Source organism: Oncorhynchus clarkii, chromosome 19 (assembly GCF_045791955.1).
Source record: "Oncorhynchus clarkii lewisi isolate Uvic-CL-2024 chromosome 19, UVic_Ocla_1.0, whole genome shotgun sequence".
NCBI classification, from domain to species: Eukaryota; Metazoa; Chordata; class Actinopteri; order Salmoniformes; family Salmonidae; genus Oncorhynchus; species Oncorhynchus clarkii.
In genome coordinates this window covers 30,110,846-30,126,117 of record NC_092165.1, presented here as the reverse complement: position 1 = coordinate 30,126,117, position 15,272 = coordinate 30,110,846, and the positions used below count along the sequence as shown (strand labels likewise).

Sequence of the window (15,272 nt, the reverse complement as noted above, 5' to 3'; positions counted from 1 at the left end):
TTAAGGTGGGTAATGAGTGTATTCTTCTATTTTAGTTGACAGCCTCACCTTGGCAGAGGTAATTGAGGCCTACAAGAGGAGCTGCGACAGGCACCAGGTGGAACCTAAACCCAAGATTCTGGAACAACTTGAGGTACATTCCACAGAGATCCTATTAAAAGATTAGTTTAATGTAATTCTATGGTACATCCGTAGAAAATATGCTTCTAGAACCAAGACTGCTTCAAAGTCATATTTCATATATATTGTCCCTAAAATCTTTTATTTCAACCCATTTTGGCCAGTAATTGAAACCTGATATGGGGTCTTTGTAACCTTCCCAAAATAATCCCCATAGAACCTTTTTTTTTTATTTTATTTTTGTTTACAGTATACAGTACATGTTGCACTGTGGTACATTAGTAGTGAAAAAGAAAGACAATTCTGATCAGTTCATATCGGTATAAAACCCAGTGATATGAATAATCTCTGACTATACTGATTTGTGGTGACAGTATACATTTTTTGTAAAGTAAGACAATATTTTACCACAGATAGGCAGAGATACTGTGGTCCCTTGGCTTTGTAGCAGACACTCACAGTAGTAGACACACAGTGTGACTGCACATATTAAAATTCCAAGGGTAATTTGGATCAGTTCGTTCAATCAGCCTCAATCAGGCTTATTGCACAAAAAATTAGAACTGCATCTCTTGTGCAAAGAAGAGGCTAAGAGCAGGTTAACTACTACATTGGATTTAAGTTAGTGGCTTTGTAAATAATAGCACAGCTGTAAACAAAAACAAATAAACATGGGCTAGTGCGGGTGTATACACACACACACACACACACACACACACACACACACACACACGCACACACACACACACACACACAAACAAACTCCGACATGTATAATTTATTTTATGTACTTACTTATTATACTTGGACCAGCAATGTTAAGAACATCAGTTTCCCTCCTGCATAAATGTAAGATTAGATCAAAGAGAATTCTTTGTTGGAAATTAGAGACTTAGCAGTGCTTATATTAAGCACACACACTCACACATTCCCACACTGTATTATGTTGGACGCACTAATGAACCCAATTGCGTTCGAAATGAATGTAGGTGGTCCTCCTAAAAGAGTAAAATATGTATGGTTAAGGAGTAGCTAAGAGGAGAAATATTTAGCCGAGAGAGAGAGAGGGCTGAGAGTGAATTCATAATAAGAGTATGCAAAATGAGTGTGAGCTTAAAGAGCATATTTATTAAATTAGGTATTTTCAGCAGGGTAATCCCCCTGAGGTTGGCCGTTGAAGACTATTTAAAGCTTTTATTGTACCCGTGGGCTTTCGCTGTTTCTTTGAAATGTTTTAAGTGGATAAAACAGTATTGCTTTTGGTTACATCTTCATAAACAATAATGGGTTTCAGCTCAGGGCCCAGGGCTGCCTTAGTTAAACACAGACTCTCTTACTCTTTCATTTCATTTTCTCTCTGAAGTCTGGAATTTCATGAAGCTTTATTTTCTGGGTTAGATCCTGTGATTATTTACATAATTCTGATAAGTCCTATCAACATAGTTAAGCCCTATTTAGGCATGGGGGAGAAAGGTTAACTTTTCAAAATGCTGCAATCATTCGGATTCAAAATGAGACCCTTGACTTGGACATGAAGGACTGTTGTAATTTTTTGTTTGAATGGCCCATTGGCAGCCATGTTTGCATCAATAAAGTACCTTTTTCTAATAGATTTCCATTCAAATTGAGCAAAAAAACGATTTCTCAAGCAAGAATTTTGATAGGACTGTCTGGGAGTGGTCTGAGTGGGGAGGGGAAACTTAAAACTAGAAGTTATTGGCTGAGAGGTTTGGAACTCTCTTTGTAATTGGTCGATTAACCAATTTATCGCATGGTGATGTCATCATTGATGCTGAAACTCCCGCCCACGCAAATCTCATGATTAGAAGGTCCTGTGTAGATTATATTTTCAACCAGAAACTAACACTGAAGACATTTCTTCTCACTTTTACAGTGTTAGTTTCATCAGCTGTTGTACAATATGAATCAAAACATAGGAACAACCGAATGTTGACTGCACTTGGCCTTTAAAGTATGATTTGTTTACTTTTATGTTCATTAATTTCAAAAGCACCTCCAATTTTATTAGTGTCCTGTATTCATTTGGAGCTCTCACCTACAGTGCAAGGGTGTGATGATATGATTCCAAAATACTATAAGACTCAAATCACAATGACCTAAATAGGATTTAGTATTCTCTCTGGGTTGTTGGCACCAGGTGGAGTAGCCTAAGCTAGGAATTAGTTGCTTGTTGTTGAATCATTTAATGAATAGATATCGGTTATTTCTCTTGCAGATTTTTCAGTTGAGTGGACTGAGGAGAAATCAATTACCCCGTCATAAATTCCCTATTTATTGAAGGATGAATTATCCCTCCCGGTGCAAAGCTGCCAACGTGATATTCTATTGCTGTTAAATTCACATGGTTTAATTCACAGAAATGCAGTTTTTGTTGTGTGTGTAGCCAAATCCCCCCCCCCCCCCCCCCCCCCCCCCCCCCCAAGGAATTTAAAGACAAGAACAAATATTTGTGCATTAGATGCAAACCCTGCTGGTTTCTCATTCTCTTGACTAGCGTTAATATTGTTCTGCTGTAGCGGCCTACCTACTGTACGGTACGGTGGTGTTACAACATGATCCTTGGCTGCTGCCAGCCAGTGTGCCTCTCACAGCACACAGAGATCTCTCTCTCTCTTTCTCGCCGCGTGTAATTCTAAAGAGAAACACATTAAAACAATGAAATGCATCAAATTATTTTTATTGTGTCTCCCCAGGTGTAGAGAATAGGCAGATGAGAGGTAAATGTCACTAAGTAAGAGTTACACTATTTTCAAGGCTGTTGTTAGTCCTTCAGATGCCAATAAAAGCTGAGCGAGGTGATAGGGATTTGAATGTTTCCGACTGAATGCAGGCTTATCAACAACAAAAACAAACATGGGAACCGGACATATGTCTCCTCGCTCATTACAACACAGACAGCGATAAGAGGTGACGCTTACTGGGGCAATGCCCTAACCACAGCTATCTGAATGCAGGAGTGTGAGAGCCTGAAGAGAAGAGTGCTTCCTTTCCTTAGCTTGGCTGGAGACCATTGGGAACCTACACAGGCTCACACTCAAGATTGTACTTTGGGAACGCTCAGACAAACCTTCACTAAAACATCATTTTTTTAGAAGTGAAAGGATCTGTGACTCCTCTCAATATTAATTTTAATTTGAGGTGAGCCTTCTAATATGGTTCATTTTGGTTAAATTAAAATACATTCAACAGTGGACAAAATAGCTTTGAAAGATGATTTTATAAGTAACCAAAAATGTTATATAAGTAGTATTACTCCTATTTTAGAATAACAGCAGTATTAGTATTAGTGATTATTGAATTAATTTGCAGTTGTAATATTGCTGTTGCAGCAGCCTCATCTTGATAAGATCTGACATATCCAGAGATCAGGCATAGGTTTTGTAAATAGCTTACATTTCAAACCAAACGGTTCCCATTTGAGTCAATCCTGTCGTCTGTGTGTACCCATCTCTCCCTCTCCCTCCTGTGCTCTCTGTCTATCTCCCTCTCTCTCGGAGCCCTGTACCTCAGCATCCATCAGAAAAGCACAGCGTCTGTGATATGCAATAACCCTCTGTCTGCCCAGCGATACGATACAAACTCACAAACATCTAAACACCATCCAGTCTAAATAACTTCCCATGCAGACTTTTTTTTAAACTTGACCCTCTGGACTGATACACACAACACACGCTTATGCTGTGCTTTCTGTAGTATGGAGATGATATTTCTGATGATATTTTTAGCTCTGCTACACACCACAAAAACACCCTCACACACATGCATGCATGCAGGCACACACACACACACACACACACACACACACACACACACACACACACACACACACACACACACACACACACACACACACACACACACACACACACACACACACACACACACACACACACACACACACACACAGAGAGAGAGAGAGAAGCACTCAAACATGGAGGAGCGGAAGCATGCAGAGGCAGGTGGTGAATATAAACATTATATTTTACATCTAGCATTTAGGGATACAATACACAGATACTTTACATGAAGACTCATTAATAATGTTACCAAATGTACTATCACACATTTCAAAATCATTACAGATGAACAAAGAAAGACAGTGGGAAATATTTTCAAAGTCAATTAGAATTTTGTGTACTGTACGTTACATTTTTTTTTAATGATAAATGAAGTTACTAATTTTGTCTCTTCTCTTTCTAGACACTGCAGGTTTAATTGCTAATTGTTAACTGGGAATGAATACATTTGCATATTAATTAGCTCCCAATTTACATTTTTTATTTGCTGCCTTCAAAGGGTGTGAGATAAAAGGTCGTGTTATTTTAAATAATTGATCCTTTATTGCAGAAAAGATGCTGAATGGAAAATGTGCTGGTGATTTTAACCCCTAAGAGCTTTAACTGTAGAAAAGTGCTCAGAAAAAAATCAACTTTTTTTTCAACTAATTAAATGAGTTTAAAAAAAAAGAAGCTGCAGTGAAACATTTGTTAATTCAAAGGCAGAGCGCGGGACTGGGATTCCTGGACCGACGACGGAGTGATGAATGGCAAATGCACCAGAGATGACTTCGCTAGAAGTCAAGTTTATAAACCATATCCCTCTCTGCCTGGGAGAGGGAAAGCTTGTCTTTCTTTTCTTTTTATCCCTTCATTTTGTCCCTCTCCCTCCTGATACATCAATAGGTTTGGCACTCGGTCCCTTCGTTTTTCTCCTCCACGCTAGGCAGCACATCTCAGCAGCAGAGCAACAGGGAAAAGGAAGGGGGCTCATAAGTTCAGAAATTCATTAAGATGAAAAAAAAAGCAACTACTCTGTGTGTGTGTGTGGGTGTGTGTGTGTGCGCACTTGCACTTGTGTGGTTGTTTGTGTGATCGGTGGGGTGGGCCGGTGGTTGCACAGCCTCAAATGATTTTACAGACATTTGTCACATCTCTGTACTCTATCCCAAACAGAATATATACAGTATATTGACCGACCACACCGTATAACACTTTCATGTCTCCTGCTCATCAATAAAATCCTCTCTTCGGGTTATTCTGCTAAGTACTCAGAAGAGATGCTATCATAAAGTAGAACAATATCATAACTCATACAGCTATAATGTTATATTAGGGGGTTTAATAAATTGATATGCATGCTCTGTTTTGTGGTGGTGGTTCCTCTGTAAATAAAATGTGTGTGTGTGTGTGTGTGTGTGTGTGTGTGTGTGTGTGTGTGTGTGTATAGCCTTTTCCGCCGCCAACATTGTCTTTGGCACAATATGTGTTGCACGTTCTTTTTAGGCGAATGTGACACGTCACTCATGTGTCTTGCGTTATTCCTTGTATTGTTTTGGTGTGTTTCTGCACACTGATAATTTCAAAGGAAATGTGTAATTATAACCAATAATACACCTCTATTTACAAAGTGTAATTTATTTATGTTATCTTGATTAATGTAGTTTGGTTCTGGCTGAGAACATTTTTAAGGGGTCTATTGTCTCTCTTCCCTGCTCCTAGACAGAAAATATATAGGAAATCATTCCTTCAAGGTATTTTGTACTCTCATGTCCCTTCAACAATGAATCATATTTAAGGATGAAATAAAACAGGCAGTATATGAGAATAAGCTGGTGGCATCTTCACACAGTGGGATTTGGCAAAACGAAGACGGCGTGCATTCGGTTCCTCCACTTGATGTGAGGGAGAAACAGTTGAAATGATCGCATTCCTTCCTTTCCAGAGAGAGAGAGAGAGAGAGAGAGAGAGAGAGAGAGAGAGGGAGGGAGAGGGAGAGACGAGGGAACATGCTATCACATTCTTTTTTCATCTGCATGTAAGGAGGGATTCTCTTTCGCTCCTTTGCTGTTGTGTTCTGGTTGTCAGGAGAATAAAAGATGACAATTTCCATGATGCAATTATGTCACCTTTGGAGATTGATGTAGTCAAATTAGATGTATGTGGAACAGTGGCTTGGCAAATGAACGCCTCAACAGATGACCAGCTGTTGCTAATTAATATACACTGGTTAATTAGGACATGGTGTTGCCATCAATAGTAAACTGTGTGAAATCCATAATTCATGCTCTCATGTTGCTGTTGTGGTGGTGGCAGTGGAAGCTAGAGCTTCTAACTCTGAACAAACAAGTCAGAGAGCCATGGAGGGATGCAGAGGCCTCGTGTTAGAGGGGTACATTAACTGTATTGTTTATGTTAATGAGAAATGCTACATTTTCTCTCTCCATCAGCAGGTTACCAGTTTAAATGGCAGGGCCCCATGTCTGGATTTGAAAGGTAAGCTAATGTGAAATGTTTGTTCTAACTTTATTTACGACATAGGGTATGATTAATACAATATTTTATACAGTGAGTGGTATGGTGCTTGTTGAGTGTAAAATGAATGACTATTATAACGGTTATAACAGTGTAAGATTGGAATATTACAATACTAGAAAGTTAGTAGCCCGAAAGACATCACATTTCAGTACATTATACAGAATATTGCTAATTAGCCATCATCTTACTATAACATCCATTTACAGTACCAGTAGAATTGAATCACTCCTCTGATGCTGTGAAGCTTCAGTTTGGGGTTAACCCCTGCCCCCCTTTGATGAGTGTAACAGGAGAGCTGCCACCCCAGTGGGGATGTGTGATTCCAACATGGGGTCATCTTGTTCCCCCCCCTCTCAGTTGTCACGCACTGATGACATCACACTGGGGTGATGACACCCTGCATTAGTTATTATCTTCCCCAACACAGAGGGGATTAGATAGAGGGGATTTCAGTTCCTCCCCTTCCTTGCGGTTCCCCCTGTTCCTACAGTACAGTTAAGTGATTATTGTTTAAACATTTAATTATTTATTTTTTTACAAATGATTATGCTAATAATGAAAAGGAGGAGGATGTGTGTGAGCTGTGAGACAGCGATGTGCTGTTTGCTCCCTCCCTCCGTGGTCATGGAGATAAGAGTTTATGAGGGGAAGGAAGGAAGGAGCTAGGGCCTCTGAGAGAGGCGGACTGACGCCGCGGCCATCAAAGTCTCTCTCTTTGTTCAAAAGTCATCTGGTGTTGAATAATCAGACACCCTTTGATTCATGACTGGGAGGGAGGGAGGGAGGGAGGGAGGGAGGGAGGGAGGGAGGGAGGGAGGGAGGGAGGGAGGGAGGGAGGGAGGGAGGGAGGGAGGGAGGGAGGGAGGGAGGGAGGGAGGGAGGGAGGGAGGGCAGTGGATGGGATCTTGTTAGAGAGAGAACGTCTTTCGCCTTTTAACTCTTGAGTCGCCACATCACACTGTGCACTAACTACCAGTCACATAATCTGTGGAGATGCTTTTCTTCTCTCGGAGCTTACTGTACAACTTTAATTCAGAAAGTAAACAATTGCACAGATAAAGAGATGATTTACGTTTTCTAAAGGAGGGGTAGGAGGGGAAGGTTGTTTTGTGTGCTCTAGCCTCCCTGAGTTTCCTAAAATTCCAATCACAAAATAACACTGACTCCTGACTGGGGACATGGCAATCTGACTGTTAGCAAACAGTCCCAATTATCTTCTATTTGATTGCTTTCCCTACTCAGGTGAGCGATTAGACCACCTTTCCTGCGAGGCTCTGGAAGTCATACTGAAATCACTGAGCTTTGATTTCATCAATCTGCAAGCGGCAGAGCTGGAGGAAAATGTGAGTGTTATGAGCAAAAACTTTATTTTTTCCATTTTTACTTTCCAATTGGGTTTTGTATTCAGCTGTCCCTGTGTATCGGATTTTACTCTCCATCAAAGGAACTGGGAACTCCATTACTATGTTGCTGTTGAATTTAAACCTCGCTCCCTTTTCTTCTTTTTTTTTCTTCTTCCAGGGAGCATCATCCTTGCTGGATATGATTTTGTATTATGAATCTACCCCCCATCTTGACATCTCTGACAACACCGGCATGGGGATATCTGGTTGGAAGGCCCTCTCTCATTTGATAAAGCAGGTACATGTAGTTCAGCGTAATGTGTTTCTATGTGTGGATTTAGGCCAGGGGTGAGAAAGTGCACATACTATAGGAGGGAATGTATTCTAGAAGTAAGGCGAGTGAGTATTGAGGGCAAAAAAAAAGAAAGTATATTCAAGTTCGGCAGTTCCCAGAGAAGCTGCCTAACTTTGTTAGCTAACACGCATGCATGCACACAATCGCGCACGCACGCGCCATTACCCCCAGTCAGTACCTCAGACTTCATTACCACGGGCATCTGATTAGCTAGCAGAGCCAGGAGAAATGATCCTGCAGATCCCAAATGCTATTTCTGAAGGCCTGTCTGCCAGCCTGGTCGTGTCCTTGGGGGTGATAAAGCCCTCAGAGCCCAGGGCAGGACTCAAAGTATGCCAAGGAAATCTTCCCAAGCATCTTATGTTAGCTAACTGTGTCTGAGAGACAGACAGATAGACCAACAGATGAGGGATCGTTAAGTAATTTGCCAATGACAAAATAAGCCCAGATGACAACCTCTATCATTCCTTAGAATTTCAGAGTGCTGGATGGAATCGGCTGGTTATGGTATAAATTCATTTCAATGTTTGTTCAATTAGTGATAGTTCTTAGATGAAAGAGAGGTGAGGCTTTGCCTCGTGGTGAAATGGACTTCAAGGGTGAGACCAAAAGCTGGCTCTTAGGCAGTATTACTCAAGATCAATCAAAATCACCTTGGTGTAGAGCGAGAGATGGAGGATGCAGCAAGAGAGAAAAAAATCTGGACACGTTTGATGTGCCGACCAGACGGACGGAGAGATGGCGGGGGGGGGGGTTGATGGAGACTAACAATGGCCCCCAGACCTGCCCGCTCTCCCTCCGTCACTCAGGACTGTTTTCTTCCCATCCTTTTTTGATGTTCCTCCTCTCCTCTCCTCCTTCAGACAGGCTAGTGGTTGCTGAGGAGAGGTGATGCATGGAGGCCAGTCCCCACCAGGGACACAGCCTAGCCCTTCAGCCACACTCTCGCTCTGTCACTCTCTCCTTCTGTCAGTCAGTGTTGTTTTGCCTTACTGGCATTCCCCTCTTCCTCTAGTGTTTGAAGGTGAGGTAGAATAGGGAGTTCAGTCCACACTTAGGGCACGGCCTAGCCTTTCAGCCTCTCCTCCCTCCCTCCCTGCCATCTTTTTCTGACAGGTTCTGGAAGTGTTTGATCAGAAGTAAGGTACAGAGGCCAGTCCATAACCTAGCATCTCAGACCCTCACTCTCTCTTACACGCCTCTCTCGCTCTCTGTCCCTGTCATACCCTGTCCTTCCCTCCATCTCTGTTTTTCCATCCCCTCAAAGTTTTGCTGACTTTCTCTCCCTTTATCTCTGTCCTCTATCTCCCGTCCATCTCTCTCTATCTCTCCCCACCCCTCTCTCTCTCTCTCTCCCTCTGTCCCCCGCCCTCCCCCTCTCTCTGATGAGATCCTTGTGTTTGTCTCTCTGTAGAGTGTGTGTCTGTTGAGGCTGGATGTGTGTAACGTGGCCCTGCTACAGTATCCAGCCCAGGTCCTGTCAAGAGCCCTCCTAAGCAGCAGACTCACCGTGCTGCACCTCCAAAGCACCTGCCTCAGTGGCAGACCCCTCTTCACACTTGGTATGCCCTGCACGTATGCATAAGACATGCACACACACAGCTTTGTTTTAGAGAATTATCAGGACTTTTTGGGGAGTAGAAATGTGTTCCCATTCAAAACTATATTTTCCATAACTCTAACCTTAACCCCTAACCCTAACTCTTAAACCCAAACCCCACACCTAACCCTAAAATAGCATTTGAACAAATTCAGGACATGGAAAAAAAGTCCTGACTTTTCCAAAATGTTCTTATTTTCCTACCTTGTCAGGACATTGTGGTAGAAGGTAGCGAAACATGCACACACACACACACACACACACCCACACCCACACACACACACAGTCTTGTAGAACTAACCTTGTGGGGACACACAATTCAGTCCCATCCAAAATCCCATTTGCCCTAACCCTAACCTTAAAAAAAAGTCCCCAGTTGGTAACGTTTTTGTTTGTTTACTATTCTTGTGCGGACTTCTGGTACCCACAAGTATATATAAACATGTACACACACACACACACACACACACACACACACACACACACACACACACACACACACACACACACACACACACAATCTGTTATTTCTGAGTTCTTCCTCATGGCCTGATAGGGCTCAGTAGTATCTCCTGTGGGTGTGGGTGTGTGTGCGTGACTGCATATGTGTGTTTGTGTGTGTCTGTGTGTATTCCGTGTGCGTATGTGTGTGCACTCGGTGTTGTCCATGCTTGGCCGTGGCCAGCAGGAACAGATGACGGAGGACAAGGAGCGGAGGAGCAGATTTTGGCCCTGTGACCCTCACAGTGGTACTGGCCCGGGATTAGATGTCCTAATCTTCAACCTGTCACTTTACACACCGCCGCACCGATCCACACCGTCACCGTGGCCAGAGACACTATCCTCTCTACCTAGGACTTTCTGTAGTACGAGGACCAGTAACCAGGCCTCAGAACAGTTATTTCACCAGGTATCAGGTCTTTCACCAGAGCTGCTAAACTCATTTTGCCCTGTATTTGGTCTTCACTGAGGTCCAGAGTGCCACACTTACAATTAATTGTATTTCCTCACTGTCAAAATGTGCAAAAAATAATACTTTATCCATCGCTTTTTTTCTCCTCTAAAACCCCCATACCCCCCAAAAAATATAGTGTATAAAACATTAGGAACACCTTCCTAATATTGAGTTGCACCCCAACCTTTTGCCCTCAGAACAGCCTAATTTTGTCAGGGCATGGACTCTACAAGGTGTCGAAACGTTCCACAGGGATGCTGGCCCATGTTGACTCCAATGCTTCCCACAGTTGTGTCAAGTTGGCTGGATGTCCCTTTGGGTGGTGGACCATTCTTGATGCAAATTGGAAACTTTTGAACGTGACACAAACCGGTGCACCTGGCACCTACTACCATACTCCGTTCAAAGACACTTAAAACTTTTGTCTTGCCCATTCACCCTCTGAAGGGCACGCATACTTAAAAAATATTTTCTTTAACCTGTGTCCTCCCCTTCATCTACACTGATTGAAGTGGATTTCACATGTGACATCGCTAAGGGATCATAGCTTTCACCTGGATTCACATGGTCAGTCAATGACATGGAAATCTCAGTTTATAATGTTTTGTACACTCAGGGATTTCACCATAAGGCCAATAGTGACTTTAAAACAGAGTTTAATGGCTGTGATAGGAGAAAACGGTGGATGGATCAACAATATTGTAGTTACTCCACAATACTAACCTAAATGACAGAGTGAAAATTAAAGCTGAAATAAATCATTCTTTCTACTATTATTCTGACATTTCACATTCTTAAAATAAAGTGGCGATCCTAACTGACCTAAGACAGGGACTTTTTACTAGGATTAAATGTCAGGAATTGTGAAAAACTGAGTTTAATTGTATTTGGCGTATGTAAACTTCCGACTTGAACTGTTTTATACAGTATTGTGCAAAAGTCTTAGGCAGGTGTGAAAAAATGCTGTAAAGTAAGAATGCTTTCAAAAATAGTCATGTTAATAGTTTATATTTATCAATTAACAAAATGCAGAGGTGAGTGAACAGAAGAAAAATCTACATCAAATCAATATTTGGTGTGACCACCCTTGGCCTTCAAAACAGCATCAATTCATCTATGTACACTTTTTTAAGGAACTCAAACATCTTCGAGAACTAACCACAGTTCTTCTGTGGATTTAGGCAGCCTCAGATGCTTCTCTCTCTTCATGTAATCCCAAATAGACTTTATGATGTTGAGATCAGGGCTCTGTGTGGGCCGTACCATCACTTCCAGGACTCCTTGTTCTTCTTTACACTGAAGATAGTTCTTAATGACATTTGCTGTGTGTTTGGGGTCGTTGTCATGCTGGAGAATATATTTGGGGCCAATCAGATGCCTTCCTGATGGTATTACATGATGGATAACTATCTGCCTGTACTTCTCAGCATTGAGGAGACCATTCATTCTGACCAAATCCCCAACTCCATTTGCAGAAATGCAGCCCCAAACGTGCAAGGAGTGCTTCATTGTTGCCTGCAGACACTCATTTGTGTACCGCTCTCCAGCCCCCTGGTGAACAAACTGCCTTCTGCTACAGCCAAATATTTCAATTGACTCATCAGTTCAGAGGACCTGCAGCCATTTTTTCTGCACCCCAGTTCCTGTGTTTTCTTGCATAGTTGAGTCGCTTGGCCTTGTTTCCACGTCAGAGGTATGGCTTTTTGGCCGCAAGTCTTCCATGACGACCACTTCTGACCAGACTTCTCCGGACAGTAGATGGCTGTGCCAAGGTCCCACTGTTTTCTGCCAATTCTGAGCTGATGGCACTGCTGGACATCTTCCGATTGCGAAGGGAAGGAAGCATGATGTGTCTTTCATCTGCTGCAGTACGTTTCCTTGGCCCACCACTGCTTCTTACGGTCCTGAACGTTGCCCGTTTCTTTGCTTCTGCAAAAGAGTTTGGACAGCACATCTGGAAGCCGCTGTCTGCCTGTACATTTCTGCGTGGGAGAGACCTTGCAGATGCAGTACAACTACATTGTGTCTTGTTGCCGTGCTCAGTCTTGCCATGGTGTATGACTTTTGACAGTGAACTGTCTTCAGCAACCTCACCTTGTTAGCTGAGTTTTATTCCTCCTACACAGCTGTTTCTGTTTCAGTTAATGATTGTGTTTCAACCTACATATTGAATTGATGATTATTTGCAGCTGTTTGGTATAATTGTTAATTCATACACCTGACTATAGGCCTACAAAATCCCTGACTTTGCAGCATTTTTTCACACCTGCTTAAAACTTTTGCACAGTACAGTACATTTTTTACTCACACCAGCCACAGGCTGGATTGAATAGGCTCGCAGGCCGGAGCAGTATGTTTGACACCCATGTGCTACACTGTGTCCGTACCGCTGCACCCAGGCACAAGAGGCCAACACTGCCCTCCAGCACACAGCATTGGACTTCCAATAGGACTGGACTTTCCCTGACAATAATATTACCTTGGTCAGGAGCAAGATATACAAATACCTTAACTTGTAAAAATCTCAAAAAGAAATTATGTTGAGGGATATTCTAACATTTACTTCAATCATATTTCTGTAATTTACTCATTTGTTTTTTTGAATCATTTTTACCACGGAGCCTTTAGCCAAGTACAGCTTAAGGTTAAGATGAAAGCTTTCACCAATGTCACACCCTACGGCTCCATGGTGATGGCTTTGGTCCTGCTGTCCTTGGACGGTGACCTTCATTGATTGGCTGGTGTTTCATCTCTGGGACGTAACCGTGACGACCGAGGGAGGTGTTCCTCTTCTGTGAGCAGCAGGGGGCTGGGCCGGTGTACTCTAGTGATCAGGGAGGAGACAATGACCTGTAAATCTGTAAATGAGCCAGAGGAAGAGACAGGCACATACACGTACATGCTCTTCCTTCTCACCACTGAGACAGAGACCCTATCTCTTTAAACCCTCCTGGATCCTTTTGATATTTTTGGGCCGTGCATCCAGCCTCGTCGCCCCTGCCTACCCCCCTGTCCTCCCCCGTTCCTTTCCATCCTTCTCTGCGGGGGGCCCAGCTGTGGATCATTGCCTTCGATCGAAGGGGCCCTGATTGTGGCGCTCGACGGGCCGCACGCCGTGGAGTCGTCCAGATCAATCCAGCGATCCCTCCATTTGGTTCCCACTGTGCATGATGACAATGTTGGCATTCCACATGCAGCCCAAAGGGCCTGATCAAATCTACTGCATCGATCCGCTAAGGCTGGGCTGCGTGACAACCCACCAATGCACCCACGCGCACACACTTCACTGTACAATTCACTGAGAGATAGTGTGCAGTAAAATTCTGCTTTGAAATATTTTTGGTCGAGTAATGGGAGATTTGTGCTTTTGAGAAACGCTGGTTGACTCTTGAGACATACTATAAATACAATGGTTTAGTCTCAAGCTAAAGTAGGTTATTTATTAGACTTGCATGATTCTTTACCATCAAACCAAACTTTACTTAAAAAGTAATATTGCTTTGGTTTCTTTGTCCATAGTGGCTGCTCTGAAGAGCAACAGAGCGCTCCGGGAGCTGTACCTGTCCAACAATAATCTGAACAGCGAACAGGACTCTATGCAGTTAGGAGACCTGCTCAGATACAACAGCTCAATCACTACTCTGGACCTCAGCAACAACACCGTAGCAAACTCAGGTGCACTTAAAGAACATATTCTGTATGAAACAGATACAACAGTACCAGTGGAGGCTGCTGGAGGGAGGACGGCTTATAATAATGGCTGGAACTGAGCGAATGGAATGGCATCAAACACTTGGAAACCATGTGTTTGATGTATTTAATACCATTCCACTTATTCCGCTCCAGCCATTACCACGAGCCCGTTCTCCCCAATTAAGGTGCAACCAAGCTCCTGTGAACAGTACCATCACTATCCTGGACCTCAGCAACAACACCATAACAGACTCAGGTGACGGTCCTGGTCAAAGAACAGGACCATTTTCACTCTGTTATCACTCACAGAGATTGAGGTAGCAGCAAATTGTTTAATTCCCCTTGTCATTTATGTAAGCCCTGTATGACTAGCCTAGTGCACTGTAGTCTTAAGTGTTTCCTTTCTCTTTTCTGGTCTTGTGCAGGACTTGAGGAGATCTGTGAAGGTCTGAGAGTTCAGACAGATGGACTGAAGGTTCTGATTCTATGGAACAACCAGATCACTAACAATGGACTGGTCCATCTAGCCAAAGTTCTGGTGAGGAACACATGTTACTTTCTTATGTTGATCCTGTATCATAAATTAGCTGTGTTGATCCTGATTGTATTTTTCGCTGTGTTGATCCTGGATTACCATTTAGCTCAACCCCAGCCTTAGCCTTTGACTCAGATTTAGCCTTTCCCTTTGGCAACATAAACTGCACCTTTGTCATTTGAGTGGAGGCGACTTGGAAATCAAAAGGGTATACATTAAAAGCCTTGGCCCACTGGCATATTCAAATAGAACTCACCCAGGCCAAAAATAAAGTGCCCCTCTCTCTCTCCGTTCTGCCACCACCAACAGTTTGATTAAATAATAGATATGCGTTTA

At 42.8% G+C, this 15,272-nt stretch overlaps 1 protein-coding gene across 1 annotated transcript in view; it reads left to right on the top strand.

The window, feature by feature from the left end:
- Positions 1-15,272, top strand: part of LOC139374203 (protein phosphatase 1 regulatory subunit 37) — a 70,690-nt gene that overhangs the window by 1,219 nt on the left and 54,199 nt on the right. The window contains exons 2-8 of the mRNA XM_071115222.1: positions 36-133; positions 6,368-6,413; positions 7,698-7,798; positions 7,977-8,096; positions 9,568-9,715; positions 14,228-14,383; positions 14,827-14,939. Of these exons, the coding sequence (XP_070971323.1) occupies positions 36-133; positions 6,368-6,413; positions 7,698-7,798; positions 7,977-8,096; positions 9,568-9,715; positions 14,228-14,383; positions 14,827-14,939 (782 nt within the window). The remainder of the gene's footprint in view (positions 1-35; positions 134-6,367; positions 6,414-7,697; positions 7,799-7,976; positions 8,097-9,567; positions 9,716-14,227; positions 14,384-14,826; positions 14,940-15,272) is intronic.